General features: G+C 37.9%; 1 protein-coding gene across 11 annotated transcripts in view; it reads left to right on the top strand.

Annotated features, from left to right (window-relative positions):
• The window catches only part of tjp1a (tight junction protein 1a), a 111,273-nt gene that overhangs the window by 24,903 nt on the left and 69,046 nt on the right, over window positions 1–17,324 (top strand). For all 11 annotated transcript variants that reach the window (XM_024294997.2, XM_036210078.1, XM_024294993.2 and 8 more), the window contains exon 2: window positions 80–293. In XM_024294997.2, coding sequence (XP_024150765.1) covers window positions 80–293 — 214 coding nt within the window. The remainder of the gene's footprint in view (window positions 1–79; window positions 294–17,324) is intronic.

The raw sequence follows: 17,324 nt of genomic DNA, 5'->3' as shown, positions 1-17,324 counted from the left end.
TTCATGACTTGGAAGACAAATGCACCATTTCTGCTGCCACAGTTGGGTCGTGACACTATTGTTTCATTCTATCACGCAGGGTGACGCCTCCAGATGGAGAAACCTCCCCTGCGGGTGCTGCCGGGTGTTCTGACGGGCCTGTGGGTGCTACCGGTGGAGCTGGTGCTCTGACATTGCCCGCCACATCTACTCTCTCGCTGCCAGTGAGCCAGGGCAAACCATCCCTGCGCCGCATCAAAGGCCGCATTCACCGCAGCAAGAGCCTGGACAGCATCGACCTGCTGGACTCCAATGTAAGGCCAATTTGACATTTATGTGTTCAGGGGTGTCGCACAGGGGGCCAAAATCTAAAACATACTTTAAGTCGTGGACCGAACAAGATAAACATTTATTGAACACATAAACTAAATTGTTAAAACTTTTAAACCTTAAAACCATAACTTTTTAAAACATAAAAATGAGTAAAAACAAACAGGAATATTATTCCAGAAAAAATCAACTTAAACTTTAAAAAATGTTCAATATTTTGCTCTCCATAAAAATATATTCAGTCAAAATTATACAAGTTAGTAAATAATAAGTAAATATTAGAAGAAAAAAAACTCTCAAATTTCTTTACTTGAATGTATTTTTTTTATAAAAAATTAAACTTATAAGTATCCCAAAAGATTTTGCTCTCCATAAAATATAACCTGTCAAAATTATATATTATAAAGGAAATCACGTATTCTATCAACACTGGCGTTCGGTAAGGCAGCTGACGCACTGTATGATGGGATTTGGAGTTACTTTTATAGTGATGGTCGGGGACACATTGGGCCTGCTGTCAGATCTGGGAGCACAAGGAATTGTGGGATATCATTCCCTTTGCCTGTCTGGGGAGATTGTGTGGGTTTTTGTCAATGTGTTTGGTTGCCTGTTTTTCCCTTAGTTGTTTTATCCTTTTATGTTAAAAGTCATTCTAACTGTTCTCTCAGCCTCTATAATCGTAGTGTTGCTTCAATATATTGGCAAGATAACATCGGGCCGTTAATAATAATGATAATAATAATATAAAGGAATCTGGAGGGCCGGATATAATTACCCTGGGGGCCGGATCCCATGTGTTCTAACTGAAATTAAGGTTTCTATCTTATTTGTATAAGATTTAGCGACAGAAGACTTTACCCAATCAACTAATATTCTATCAACTATTTTCTAAAAAACCAGGAAGAACTTTTTCTTTCAGTGTTTTCATGCAACTTTTGGATATAATCTGGGATTACATTTGCAGAAAATGCGTTTTGGTTCAGTTCACACTAAAAGTTCAATTTTTTTAGCACATTCTTAACATGAAAACCGGCTTTATTAAACTTGAAATCTGCACAAGCATAGCCCTAATGCAACCTCAAACATGCACATGGTTGCATAACATTTCTTTGGTTTTTAGATAGACACATTCCATATGCATCTCTCTATGACTGGTTTATTCTCATGAAAAGTATTAATCTGATAAATGATTGGATAAGCTGCTTGGATCTGAAAACCCTTCCTAACTCTGGGATTGTCCATTGAGCTGAGAACTGGCCCTCTGGGTAACTCATGCGTACTTGTGCACTTGTGTCTGTGTACCTTGCTGTGCACATGGGTGCGTGCATGTTCACGATTAATGTGGGCCGGGTGGTATTTGGGAACGCGACCAACAGTTTATGATGTAAAAACATGCCAATCTGCTGCTAATGCGTGCTTGCTACGCCCCTTTTTATGTCACCACAGTGGACTCAGCTAAATCGCCCTGTCTCTACACAGCCCTGTTGAACATCTCCACCCTCCCTCCTCTATTTTCTTTATGTCTTGACCCTCTGTAGACGTCTCCTTTAATAAATGTTCATGGTGTGATGTCTCCTCATCCACCCCCGTCCTTTCTCCCCAGGTTGACAGTCCGCCATGTCAGTGTGTGTTTGTGTGTGTCTGTGGGAGTTCAGGCTTGCGCATGCTCGTTTGGGATGTTTGTCATGTTAAATGGCCTTAAACAAGGGTTGCCTGGTGCATCTGTGTTGGGAGTCATTATTTGTTCCTCCCTGCGCTCAGCGGTCGGCTGCTGGCCGGAGCATGAGCGACTCTCATTAAGGTTAAGAAAAGCAACATTTCCAGCTCACACAAGTTAATCCATTATTGATTGTGGAGGAGGGCTGAAGGTGGTGGGGGTGACAGTCCAGGACATGCTCTAAGATGACACAGCAGAGTGACTGCGTCTGTCAATTTTGATTGACCAGCATTTTTTTAGTCAAAGGTGCAGGTAAAATATCTCACAGATTTTTTTTTATGACCCACTCAGATAAAATTGTGTTTTTTTGGTGTTTTTAACATGTTCTTGTGACGTTTTACTGATTATGGAGAACACATAAAGAAAATTAAGCTTAAAATTACATTTATGAGTATTTCTTTATTCAAATATTGTAGATCAGGAACATAAAAAAAATTCCATTGGAAAAAAACTTGTAGATGTGACATAGAAGCTACAATAGGCGGGCTACAAACCCCCTGCTCTGCTCTATTGTGATGCATCCACTTGCAGACAAATAGATCCATGAACGTCTTCATTTCCTGCCTCAAAACTGGATATTTACACTATTGTTTGCCATTTTTGTTGCACCGCTAATGTGATGTTGGAGATGTGAGGGGCTGTAAGCTAGTTGGAGAGCTTATAAATTATAAAGAGATGGGTGATGGGAAGTGTGGACGGGCTTACTCTGTGCCAACTGTCCTGCTAACAACTTAAGAGGAGAATTTCTAATGAATTCTTGCCGCTCTGCAGAGACTATGTCCTAAAGAACGACGTTTTTTTTTTTTTTGGCTAAAACTGGCATAATTATAAATCAAAGACCACTAAGAACGCTTTTAAGGTACATCAAAATCCAACATCAACCCCTCTGCTGGATACTACCCATACTGCTTTGCTGTTGTTCATCAGGTCAGCACAGTGGCTTATTGCTTTCCTGTTCAATTATTTATTTTAAAAAATTGTAACACTCAAGGCAAACTCTAGCTGAGTACAAATCCACACATTAACTTTATTATTCTGACAGATTGAGTTCAAGAGTTTATTGCCATTTGTATATTTTAAAGGTTCAGAAATATATTTAAATTTGAAGTTTTCTTTGTTCTCAAACATACATTCAAGTAAAATATTTCATGTTCAAAAGGCATGGAACACAATTATCTTGAAATAGTGAAACAAAGTTTTATCACTGGTGTCGTAACTGAATATTAATTGACAAAGAAGCTAAAGCCCCACTTTTATTTTTAAAGTTAACAGTAGCTTATTTGAGTGGAAAATAAGCTGCTGCTAATTTTCTAAATAAAATTGAGGCTTTTATAATATAAATGACCAATTGGGAACTTTTTATTGGTAAAAAGAAATAAAACTATAAAAGAAATACACACATTTTTTGACATGCTTCCACCAATCCCAGCCTGGACCAAGGAACCACTGAGCGGCTTCCCACTTGAAACAAGTTTTAACATATAAATACTTGAAGTCAATCAGAAGAAAAGCATGGTGGCTGGATGAAATAATGAATTAAAAACTTAAATGTAAAATGCACCCGTTCAGTTCAGTTGCTAGATTTATTCTCCTAACTGTAATGTGTAATGAGTTTGAGCTTCACGGGACTGTGCTTCTTTAACCGACAGGTAATCATTGTATCCTCAGCTCTGAATGGTTTTACTGTGTGTGTTCCAACAACTGTCAAGCTTGTTTATCCCTCCAATATGTCCATATGTGACAGTGAACACTTAGGACTCCACATGATTCCCCTCTCTCTTATGTAGTCTTTAATCTGGGCCCTGTGTGACTTCCACACCAAGGATTTCTTGCAGTGTATCACATATCTTTTAAAAGGAAACCCCAGGACTTCCATCCCTGCTGATGTAAACTGCTGTTTATGTGTGCAGGTCTTCTCTAATGGTGTGCTTTGTTTGCAATTTTGCCTGGAAGTATTTTGTGACATCTCACTGTGCTACTGGAGAGGAAAATGAAAGAAACATTTCAGGAAAATTACACATCAACACTTCAGGTTTTTGCGTACTGATGGCTCACACATAATGATTACTGCCTCCATTACAGCCAGTCATAAAGCATATTTACTGCATTATGCTTGTTTAAAAACAAAAAAAATGAACAACTCTTTTAGAACATGCATGATTTAAATCTACTCTTTACTTTAACTACAGTCAAATCAGCTTGATATGCTCTACCTGTAACTGCAGATAATGTTCCTGGGTTTCCTGCTCACAAATAACTTTCTTTTAAGTAAGGCCCAATAACATTGCAGCTCCTCCTGTCAGCTGATCAAACACTTCTACATAAATAACATTCATTCTTGTGTGATTTTTTTTTTTAGAATAAAACCCTTCTCTAAGTTACATCCCTCTTTAGGGATGAGGGAGAAAATTCACAAAGAAATGGAATTAAACCAGGGGGGGTTAAGTTGACCACACAGCCTTAGGGTGGAATGTCACTGCACGAAAACCAAGTAAACTGATAGACAAAACAACAAAGTGTGACTTAAGGTTTGTTTGAATTAACACATTCTCAGGCTTTATTGCAAGAAAACATTCAACAGAAATAACTTCACCAAAGCACAACAACTACTCATAATGTAACCTGTCACAAACAGGAAGACAGTTGGTTTTTTGCAGCAGGTTTATTAGTTCAGACAGGAGCTAAGCACAGCTAAAAGTCCTCAACACTAGATCAGGGTCAGACAGGCAGAGGTCAATCCCCAGCATGAGATCATCCAAGAGGAGAGTGGAGTAGTCAGGGTCCACGCGAGGGTCAGGGGAGGCAATCAAAGACAAAGCAGGGTCAGAAACAGAAGCTCGTGTCCAGATAGAAACCTCAGTAATGCAGGCAAAGTGGCACAAAACAATACTTCGCACTAAGTGAGGCTCTGTGTGCTGCTTAAGAAGCAGATGGATGATTATTAGAACTGTGGGCTGGGGCTGCTGTGAGATGTAGTGCAGTCAAAACTCTGGTGACTACTCCCGACAGTGACCAGAGGGGGTGTCAGAGCTCTAAGTCCTGATATAATCAACCACAAGACTTAATGTTACGAAGGGAATTACAAAGGAAAAAAACTAAGCAGAGGGAAAGTAAAGACTTTAAAAAGCTTTCATCGGGCAGGGATACAGCGGGGCAGGTGTGGCGCTAGGGATTTTGGGCCCCCTGTAAAGAATTTTTATAGCGCCCCTAACACAGCACCAAATTTGCATCAGGACTCACCCTCAGTCTGGGCCCATAAAATCGCCCACCTTTACCTCCCACCCCCACCCTTTTTGGCGCCCCAGTAGCAGGAGCGGGCTCAAAAGCAAATTCCACCAAGGAATTCGACTACTGCTGGAGCAAGAGTTTCTGGGAGCTTTTCCCTCCCAGCCTGGCAATTGGTGGAGTAAAGACTCCATCAGCTCTGCAGGAGTCGGCAAGTGGAGGGGCAAGAGCTGAAATTCACACAAATGCACACATACATCCAAGACAACATAAAACAATGCATACAAACCCGGGAGCTGTAACACTGCAAATACAAAAACAGCATGAATATTTTTTTCTTTTTTGATTCTGAAAGTTGCATTTACACCTCTTAACAATTAAAGAAAACATCTTTTAAAGTTGTACATTTTTCTTAAAGAAAATTACTTATTTTTAGAATAGATGACATCGACATAAAGACTAAGTTTCACATCCTGAATTCATTTGAAGATTGAGTTTCAAACCTCAAAAAAAAAATCTTCATGTATTCTATCCACACTTCTGTGCATCACTCAAGGCGTGTTGCACAACTGACTTTGGCCTCTGTTTTCCTGCCCTGCTGTGGACCGTCACTGCACATCTACAAGTGAAAGCTTGAAATATTAATAAAGGATGGAATGAATAATCCACCTCTTAAAGCTGTGTTGTTGCTGCTATTTTGGTGGGAGAGAAAAAATAGCACTGTCTGGGCTAAAGATAAAACGAGCAAAAGTCTGTGGATCTTCTGGGAGCTCTGCTATTATTTATTCAACAAAAGCCAACAGAGAACTCAACAGACATAGCACTCTGTTCTGGGCCACAAAAGCACACTATTGGTGAAAGTCAGAGGAGTGACATAGACATATGAATTTAGTCAGTCATATCCAGAAAGTTTGGGAATGTTAGAAAACTTTTTAAAAAATTGCAAAAGTGGGGATACGGTCTTAGAGTTACCTGTGATCTCAATGGATAATCTAATTGGATATAAGAAAAAAAAGGTGTGTCTGATGATGAGGAATGTAGGATGATGACTGGAGACAAAACCTTTAGAACTCTCAAAATGCATGTTAGTGATTTACATGTATAACAAAACGCATAGATATTTATATTTAGATATTTGCAGCTTCAAAAGACAATTGGTTAAGGAGCTCAGTTTGTGGGTCTCGGAGGTCTTGAATGAACAATACAACTGAATACAATCTGGAAAGAGATGGTATGAAACATCATTGAACTTTTGAATTGTCTTGCCAAGGGGAAGAATATTCAAAAGGAGCTATAGCAGCCCCAGGACTAACCCCTGAGGTATCCCACACATCAGATTCTTAGGCTCAGATGTCATGTGATTTGCAGATACACTGAAGCTCCTACCAGTTAGCTTTGAGGAGAACTGCTTTAGAACCGACCTAGACAGCCCAACTTCATCACGCAATCTGTTAACGAGTATTTGATAGTCGACAGTGTCAAAGGCCGAGGTTAGGTCCTGCAGGACTAACACTAAGCAGTTCCTTGAGTCGGCTGACATCATGTCACTGGACATCATGTCACTGGATACTTTCAACAGTGCTGTTATAGTGGACATGACTGTCAAGATCTTGTCCTCTCATGATTGTTCATTCACTTTCCTCCTGCTCTCCTCTGGGTTATACTACTTGTGATTGTCAACAAGCTCTCCAACTTTACTTGTAATCTGATGTTCTGATAAATCTTTTGTTGTTTCATTGTGGATGGTGGCTCTGAAACATGTTAGTCTCTGTCCTGGGAGTTAGAATGGATGCCACCAAGCATCACGAGAAACCACCTGGTCTTAATGCAAGTTTCTTAGAATGCACTTTTTGTAAGTTGGTTATCCCAGCTGGTCAACCTCTTGGAACCTGCCTTAAAATTAATTGGATTGAGAACGCAAAAAGGTTAGATCTGTGGGCTGAGGAACTGTATCTGCAGAGTTGGGCAGGTCATAATGACTACCTCAAATCTCTTGCACAGTATGCAGGGATTATCCTTGAAGATCTCAACTTGTTGATGGAAAGACTGAGCCTTCTACTTGAGATCTTTCTTCTTCGTCTAAGCGAGACTGTCTGTGAGACACCCAGAGATAAGACATTTTTATATCATCTGATGTGGAAAAAAGCATGCAGAGCATAAAAAGGTAACTTAAACCATATGAGTGACTGATGGTTTTAAAAAAAGAAGTCAAGAACAAAACCCAGTTTCTTCCTCTTAACGAGATACTTTTAAATATAGCAACGATATTTAAATTCCATTTTACGCATGCATCTGGCCTATCAACAGTCTGAGGTAGAGTTTGATTTTCAAGTCCTTCATAGAGTCAAATATCTATTGAAATCAAGCAATAGTAAGTTGAACTGTGACGTCTGTTGTTTACAAAAGTGTCCACAAATAAAAGGTTCCTCAGTATTGACAAGATAGCCTTAAATGAACACTTGGTCTTGAGACTTCTAAAGAGTTCTAAAACTAACTCCAAATGCAAACGTGCCTCAATTTCACTGGCAAATGAAGTAAGGACTCTTCAAAACAATACTGGTTTGTCTATAGCCCTTCATTCATTTCCTCTTTCTAAGCTGCTTGAGCTTGTGCATAGTGGCAGTAACATAATTTTAACACATGGCTTATTTTTCCTTATGTGAGTGCAGTGCGTGAATGCATCAGGGGATCTTTTCAGCTTCTCACAGTCCAAGTGTTTGGTGGTTAGAAGTTTGGCTCGTTGGTGGCCACAAACCACTGATGGCAAACCTGCAACAGGTCAGCTGTTATGAGGAAGAGGCGGTGAGAAAGAGGAATGGCTGTGGTACATGTAAGAAAGCAGTAGAGGTTATGACACGGGTGGGCTTTATGGCTGATGAAAGAAGGCTTTGACAGCGAGGCGCTGGGTGTTTCCATTAGAGTAATGCGTTTCCCTCGCACAGACAGGAGGCTCCACCGACACCTTATAACTCATTCTCTCAATCTCTTGTTCTCAAAGTGCAACAGTGTGAAATTGCATTTTACATGCTACTCGTTCATCTTACCTGTGTCCAAACCCAAGTTTGGAAATTGTCTACAGTGGCTAACATGTGGTGGGACTTTGCTGTTGTGCATGAATGTGTTTAATCTACCAACAGTAACTATAAGAGAAGACTCATATGATCAGTTTATGTATTATCAATGTAGAGAAAAATACTTTTTCCATTTGCTACTTAAAAAATAGGTTTTTAATGCTGCCAGGAAATGAGATTTTCAAAATGTAGTTTTGCCTAAAGACAATGGGATACATTTTATTAGGAGAAAGAAACCATAGAAATGTATACATTGCTGTGACTTATGTCAGAGAATAAATTTGTGTTAAAATTGTATTACTTGTTTAAGAGCTGAATAAAGAAAATGTGAAGGACAAGTATAGGGGTCTAAATATATTTCATATATATTTACCTACAGGGAAACTAACAATCACTTCTTTCCAAGTCATAAGAAACAGTAAATTTGAGGAGTAAATAGATGGAATATTGCCTGACAAGAGACCTTAATTATCCATAAGGCATTTGTCTGTTTGTTGTTTTTTTCTGAGTTATTATTGCAAAAATTGGAAAAACGTACGGTTCCGAAAGTTGCATTTATTTACAAGCAAGAGTATTGCTTCATCTTTTCTTTAACATATGGAGAGAATAATAATTTCTTGATCTAAAATATGGAGCAATGATGACTGGATTAATGACATTGTGTGTTCTAATGATAATCAATTTTTATCACATATAGTGTGAATCATTAATGTTTACTGAAAATATGTGAGAACTATTTCAGAGAATAATCAATAAGCACTCTAGTTGTTACTTGAAAACGTAAAACATGATTTTGAATGTGTAAGGATTATTTCTGGACATTGCATTTTGATGATAGTGAGCATTATGTGTTACACAATGTGTGATTGATTTTACTGTTTACAAAAAAAAAAAAAAAAAAAAAAAACTTGCGTTCGATCTGATCAGAACCGGATTATATACAAACTGTAAAATGAGGTAACTAAATAGGGTTGGGATTATATAAATTCACTTCTTCCCACTCCTTTTAAAGCAATCAATCAAACTCTACTTGAGTTAAGTTAGTAATTACTATATTTAATGAACCAAACGTGACAAAACTGTGTCTTTGTTTTTGTTTGTTTGTTTTGTATTTTTTTAACAAAGAATTTCATTATTTCTGTAATGAATTTGAAAAATGTGTGTGTTTTGTAAAATACAAAATGAAAAAAAGACTACACATGTATTTCATTGATATCAGAAAGATCATTTAAAAAAGTTTTGAAATATGCAGTCCTTGTGGAACATGTGACTAACCAATTGCTATTAGATAAATGACTTAAAACTCTTTTGGCCTTCTGATAAATAAAAAAAACAAAGTTTTTACCAATGAATTTGTATACATAAAACTAAAAATAGATCACATTGAAGCTCAAGGTTGTTTTACTCTTAACACAAATTCTTAAAAAATATGTAAGGAAGCGTGACTAAGTTGGACTGGACATTAGTATTTCATGGCGTGGAAGCCTTGTCATTCTCAGCCGTGACCTTTGACTTCTAGCTGGGCTGCTTGTGAAGCAGTCTGTCAGCCATGTCAGGAACAGTGGTGAGTTCAGAAGGAACTTGAGTTCAGCTGCAGCTGACAGCTGCAGTCCTGTCAAACAGCTGAAAAAAAATTAATAAGAATTGAATGAAGACTTAAAGTCATCGTTGGTGGTCTCAGAGTGGAGGACAAATCACCTCTAATTGTGTGGGACTGAATTATTTCAGCTCTGACCTGTAAAGTTATCCAAGCAGGACATCTGACAGTGAATTTTCTGACTTTGTGATGTCAGCAACTGATCTTTTTTTTTTTATTCCACTAAAAAGCTGAATAACTGTGAGAGTTTTTGATTTGCTTGTGGGAATCTTTTGTCTTTCAAGAATATCCTATCAAAAATTTACTGTATTGTGCTTGCAGAGAACACTTAGGGCTAAAAAAATTAGCCACAATCAAAAACTATTATTTGGATTTATCATCATTTTTCATTTTCACTTGATATTATAGGTCAGACTAAGTAAGAAAAGCCTGCCAATTTAACTCCTGAAAGTTGAAATTTTTTTTGACATGGCATCAGATTTTATGTGAAAATGGCCCCCCACTATCGTCTAAATTGTTTTTTTCATGATTTATGTGTCCAACATATGTTCCAACCAATGTTTGTGGTTGTAAGTGAAGGTAAAACTTTTGAAGTTTAACTATTGTTACATGACAGCATGTGCCATTGATAGTTTATTTAGATAAAAGGACAGGAAAAAATGTTTGACTCTCATTTACTTATAAAAAAAATCAAATAATCTCCTATAATCTTGATCATAATGTCCCTGAAAATCCTAGTAAAATGCTCATTAACTGGTTTTAGCAACTAATTATTTTTATTTTCAGTATTTTAGTACATTTTCAAGATTTTTCAAACATTTTCATGATTTTTTAGGACTTTTTCTTGAAAATACTAACATTTAATTACTTAAAACTCAGTGTTTCTCTCTATTAACTTGTTTTTTTTTTTTTTTTAATTGAAACGTACATACTTGTTAAACACAACAGATAGAATTCCGAAAACCTTTTGCCACTTTGTAAGAGATGTTTCAAAATGAGGGTCATCTTTGATCATTGTAATACTCTCCAGATTATGAATGAAAACTATGGATTTTTTTTTCTTTATTGCACTGAGTTTTGCTTGTCTAGGAGTTAAAGCTTGTTGAAATTTGATTTGCATTACTTCAAGAAATCAAAACTATATATATGTATGTATCACTATAGCATTAGGATGCTGTCTGGAGATGTTGTCCAAGAAAAAGTAATTAATCAAATTATTAATCATTATTAATGATTATAATCTTCACATCAATATTTCTCCTTATTTTTTAAAAGTCTCAGTGCTCTGATTCTGCTAATCGCTTGTCTGCTCAGCATTTTAGTGTTGCTTCTATTTTTGGTTTGATGATGAAACTCTTCTGTAACAGAACCATCATTACGTTAGCCGTTAGACACATCTCTAGGCTGTAACTACGTCTATAACTTTGAAACTGAATGTGGATTTCATTTTGACCATTTTGTGTGGACGACTTGAATCATCTTGCATAACAGCATGCTCTCTGCCCCGCACAGCAATATGCATTTATAATGTCAGGCCGGAAGGTCAGGCGCCACCAACTTTGATTTTATAGAGAGATGAAGCAAAGATCTACGACATTTACACCCCCACAGTGAGATGCCGTCATGGGTAACTGGTCACATTAGATCAAATTAATCAATTACTTTGGGTTTGCAGAGGGGTGTAATGAGAAAGAGTCCGCCTACATACATGGTTGGAAGTGTGTGCTCAAATTAGTATGTCCAGCAGTCAGTTGTCCTCTGTGCGATATTGATTGGTCACATTAGGGAGTCTTGCAGATCAGCGTTTCTCAAACAGAGGTAGAAGAAGAGGGAGGAGGACAGACGAGAGACATAAAGAATTGCCAGAGGGCAGAGGCTGATGAGATAAAAAGACAAAAATACTTCCGTAGAAGAGGGCATGGTCGGATGGAAAACGAAAAGAGACGAGAATGATGAGAAAATTAACAGGCCAGGAGCCCTGTTTGTGTCGTTTTGTTCGTGTTGCTGCCCTCCTGTATCATTGATTTAACCGCAAACGGGCGAGGATGACAGAATGCTCCTGCTTTCAAGCTCAGAGGCAATGTATTCATCCTCGTTAATTTAAATGTTTGCTCACAGCCATAGAGCTGTGCTGATAAGTAATTGTGAGTACCTTCTTTCTGCTGCGATGTTTACTTAATTGAGAGGTGGAAGTCCTTTCATTGATTAGATGGGACAGGCTGACCCCTCGGTGCTCTCGGTGGAACCTGTGCTGTTTACCTGTGAGGTGCTTCCTCCCTCTCTGGGATAAAACCTGACAAGATGTTTCTCTTGTGATGAATATTTTTCTTTTTCAGCATCCAAAAGTGACTGTGTTTATGCAAAAACCTCTTGTAGTTTTCTTGTTCTCACACAGCTTGCTTTCACTACTGTCTTTATGTAAATTCAAGTGTTTTTCTCTTATTTTTTTAATGCAGAGGACTTTTGCTCTGAATAATTTATCACCTATCCAAAGTAAATATTGTTGCCTTAAGTTGATTTAAATTTGAATACTTACAGCTTCTGTTTTCCCTTAAACATGTGTTTTTGTAGTTGTTCCTAGTATTAAAACCACATATAAATCAACTGACAGATTTTATGTTATTGTTCCTGTGCCACATGGTTGTAACATCACTAGTTTCATGCGCTGGGATCTCCTAAAGCTCAGAGTTTAGACCCCTCTCACCTGTTTCCATAGAAACAGCATTACTTTTTCAGAAAGTGGGAGTCTGGGCTTGTAATACACATCGGTTACTGTAGTGTGGATCACTGTATTTTACAGTGAAGTGGAAAGCTAAGTCAGAAAAGTCACATTGGATTCCTCTAATGTTGGTAAAACTGCAAGTGGGAAATGTGTGGCCTTACCGTTCTGCTCTTAATTTCTTCCTATGCAGTTTTTGGAAAAAAATAACTTAAATTGGTCACACAATCAGTAACGGTTGAGAATAAATAATATAAAAGCAAATAAACACAGAAAAGGTCAAGTAAATATTTGCTGTAGATACTCGGGTCATTCTATTACCTGGAAACTCTGTAGATTGAAGTCTTTCTTGCTGCACTTTATGGCTTCAGTTCTAGTACATCTCATAGATCTTCACATTTACAGACTCTACAGAGTTCAGTTCTTCCTGCAGCTGATTTATTCCAGGAACTGGATGCCATAAACAACTGACTACTATAAAGTTTTGTGTTAGACGGCTTTTGTGCTCTGTCAGAAACACCCATTTATGTTGACATTTCTATTGCTACCTTTGTAACAATTGACTTCCTGAATGTGTTTTACTGATGATTTCAAGTATTTCTATCTGCACTGAGTTGAAGTTACCTTAAATCAAAATATTGTTCATAATAATAATATGTATTTAGTTTATGTAACTGCACAATTTTCACAATAACAAAGATCCTTGTTTGTTTTTCAGTGAACAGAAAAAAATATATTTATGAAAATGTACTTTTACATACAATCATACCAAATTAAATTGTTTCATGGGCTAGAAGGTTTTTAATTAACTTTTATAAAACAAGTTTACAATTTCATTTCTCTCAATTTGCCTAAGTAAAACCCATGTGAGTCCTAAATGATGCATGAAGCACTGTTGTAGGAACGATGGTGAATGTTATAGATGTTATAGATGTTATACTCTGAAATGTGTCTGGAAAGGCTGGATGATGAAATTCACATTCCCACAGGACTCTCCTGTTTGCATTTCAGGTGCTCTCCATTTTCACAGCTAAATTGTTTTCATCAACTGACCTGCTTATAGATAGAAAAGAAAAAAAAAATCTTTTATTTATGCCATGTGCTGCTGACTTCTTGGCCAGGTTTCCCTTTAAAAATATATCCTGACATCTGATTAGATAAAAACCTTTTGTACTTTATATCCAGCCAGTAGTTCAGCATAGTAGCTGTAATTACAGCACTTTGAGTTGTTTCTTTATGATAGGTGGTATTGAAATAAATGATTGGTTTTGCATCAAAAGGAGGTAAACTTTAAGCTTGAAGTCTCTTGTGTTCGCTGTGGATGAGGTTCTTTATTTTCTCTAATGGTAAAGCAGCAGAAAATCTCAAGTTCCTTTACATTCTTGGGCTGTCTTGCTTGAACTGCCCATTTGAGATCTCCCCAGAGCTGAGGAGTGCAAGTTTTCCTCCAGTATCTTCTGCTAACGTCCTGCATTCATCTCGCCATCATTTTGGCCAGGTTTCTTGTGCCTATGTAGCTGACACTCCCCAAACCATCAGCGATCCGCCTCCGTGTTTCACAGTAGGAAAAGTGTTATTGTCATCATAGGTCTTATTGACTCATCTAAATGTAGCGTTTATGGTTGAAGCCAAAGAGGTCAATCTTGGTCTCATTACTCCAACTGATTCTGGTCAAGACGTTTGAAGTCTTGCCTCTCAGCTGTTTTGTGGCATTTGCACAAAAGAAGTTTTCTTCTGGCGAATCAACCAAGCAGCCCATTTTTCTTCAGGTGCCTCCTTATTGTACATCCTGAAACATTCACACCACAATTTTTCAGATATTCATATTTGGAGTTAATTCTTTGCAGAAAAAAATGATTTTCCTGGCAGTTGCAGCAGACATTTTTTGCGACCATGGTTTGGTTTCATCAGAGCCCCTCACTTCCACTTCTTTATCCTGGCATATCTTCTTATATCCCTTTCCTGTTTTGTACCCGTTACCTTTTGCCATAGATCTTTCACCAGCTCTTTAGCCTTCCCCATGACTCAAAATCCAGAAATGTCAGGGGAACACTGGATGAAATATGCAAAGGTCTGTCGGGTGTCCAAAAAAAACTTTTTGTGCACACACGTTGATTACAGGCAAATGAGTCACATGTGAAGATAGCTACATTTAGCTGCCATTCAAACCCTTTTTGGTCACCTTAGGTGCATACTTTCAGAAAATATTCATCAGGGTATGTAAACTTTAAAATAGGAAGTTTTTGTTTTCACTATGATTTAAAAATAATTTTTTGACAATAAGTGGTTTCACAACACCAACAATGACTGGAAAATTACATTCTATAGGAAATGACCAAGAAATCATAATATATTCTAGGGTATCTTAACTTATGAGGACAGTTGTGTGTGTGTGTATATATTTATATATATATATAAATATATATATATATATATATATATATAGTCAGTGGTAGTGTAAACTTATATTTCATTCTTGTGCTTGTTTTTTTTTGTGTGTGTGTGTGTGTGCTGCACTCTCACGACAATGTCAGTCACCTCCAAGCTCTCTGTGCCTAACCTTTTCCACAGTGCTGTCACCTCCCGGGGCTCTCATTTCAGGTTTGACTTTTATTTTCCCTCTTAACTAAATTGACCACCTGAAATGTGAACCTTTGTCAAGCGAGACGCCACAAGGGAAGCAATGATGCCAACCTTCAGCCTGGCTTTGTGGCGTCTGTCTTCCGCAGAGGGGTAAATCAAGTGATTAAAATAAACTATAAGAGGAGAGAAACAAGAGAGAATCGAAGCTGGGCGATACGGGGAGAGGTGTAGATCTGCCTGTCACTGCGAGTGTGTCTGCGACTGTCTTTGTATGTGTGCGCCTTGCTCGGGGAAAAAAGGGGGCTCTCAGGATAGATTCGTCAGATGCCGGGGGCTGTGCTGTGCACCATTAGGATCAAGGTTGCTATTTCAGGATGCTACCTGCTGAGGGATGTACTCTGCCCACACATTTGATGGTCCCTTTGCCTAACTGCATCAAAGCAAGGAAAAAGGCCTGTGCTCTTGTCGAATTGATGTTACAGACACTGATTTTCACTCTATATTTCTTATTTGTCATTGATGATTGTAGCTTTTCAGTAACTTTCCTGATAGTATTGTTGCAGGTATGTGTCCTCCACTAAGATGTATGTGTTCAAACATAACTGTTATCGTTGCATAACTGTTTGTTCTTTAGGTGTGGCAGATGACAGCATTAAATGTCTCTTATCTGCCTTTGCTGATTGTAGGATGATGAGAAAACAGCCACAGTGTCTCCAAAGATTTGGATCAAATCTAAATATAAATTGTAGATCCATTAAAGTTTGTATTTGTTTTTTTAAAAGAAATATATATGTTTTCCCTAAATGAAAATTGTGTGCTTTGTGGAAAATGAGTCAGCATTCTTTTGTTTGCCATTCAAAGCCCAGATACCGACAGACCCCTGTGACCAGTGGGGTTAAAGGTCAGATCAAACCGGGATGTGGTGCAGAATTATGATGTATATCTGTGCTTTCACTTTTTCACACCGTTGTGAGTTTATGTGGGGAAGGTAAAAAAAGCACATTGTAGAAGAATAAAGAATAATAAATGTACACTAATTTTTAAAATGACTACTAAAATGATGTAATTCTAAATACAATTCCTTTTTATGTCACGTAATAACCTTCCTGTCATCACTGTGCAGTACGCTTGTTTGTCCACTATCAGTGCAGTTGCTACATGGAATAGACTGAAATGCCTCAGGCACTTCTCCAGCCAGCCTGTCTGGAAAAACAAGCTAATGAGAGCTTCAATCCTGCAGAGGGCAGAGTTTCACTACTTACAGTTTTCATGGTGAGCTGTCATCTCCCACTTGTTTAAGGAAGAGACAGAAGTGGAAGTTTTGATCCAAGTTCAGTAAATTTAAGTAGTAGCATACTCTTTCTTGTGATGTTCTACAATTATTATTTTTCATTTCTGTTTACAGTTTGTGAACAGCTCTTGAAGTAAGTGCAGATAATGAAGCATGTAAAGCAGGGGTGTCCAAATCCAGGCCTCGAGGGCCGGCCTCCTGCTGGTTTTCTAGAAATCCTGTCTCGTCCTCTGCTGATTACCTGGATCAGGTGTGTTTAGCCATTAAGGAGCTTCAATGGCAGGTTGGTTGGAAAACATGTAGGTCACTGGACCTCGAGGCCTGGATTTGATATAAAGGATTTCAAAGAGCAAACATTGGAATTCTCTGGACATCTTTAAAAATGTTTTTTTTTAGGATTGAATTTTCTTTGAATTCAAAAAGTTAAATTGCATATTTCTGCTCAAATCTAGAAAAATGCAAATTAGTGAAACGTTGTCACACAGATCCACAAAAGCCTTGTTTCCACTGAGCAGTCCGGCATGGTACGGTCCAGTCTTTTGAGTGTTTCCATTGCTAAATGGACCCATTAAACAGTACCGACCCATACCTCTTGAAGACCCCATCCATTGTAGGTCCACAGAAAAATAGAAGGCAGAGACGCTTTTGCCACTCACTGATAGGCAGAACGTGATGATGACACTAGAAAGCACCAATGTAGCGCTAAACTAGCCGTTCTGTTTTCCTCTTTATGGTGGTATTCTTCTTAGCTGCCTGCAATCTTCTTTCAATTAACATTGAATTCCTGTTATACACGATGTACAAAAAGTAAA

Source organism: Oryzias melastigma, linkage group LG3 (assembly GCF_002922805.2).
Source record: "Oryzias melastigma strain HK-1 linkage group LG3, ASM292280v2, whole genome shotgun sequence".
NCBI classification, from domain to species: domain Eukaryota; kingdom Metazoa; phylum Chordata; class Actinopteri; order Beloniformes; family Adrianichthyidae; genus Oryzias; species Oryzias melastigma.
This window is presented reverse-complemented; position numbering and strand designations above follow the sequence as displayed.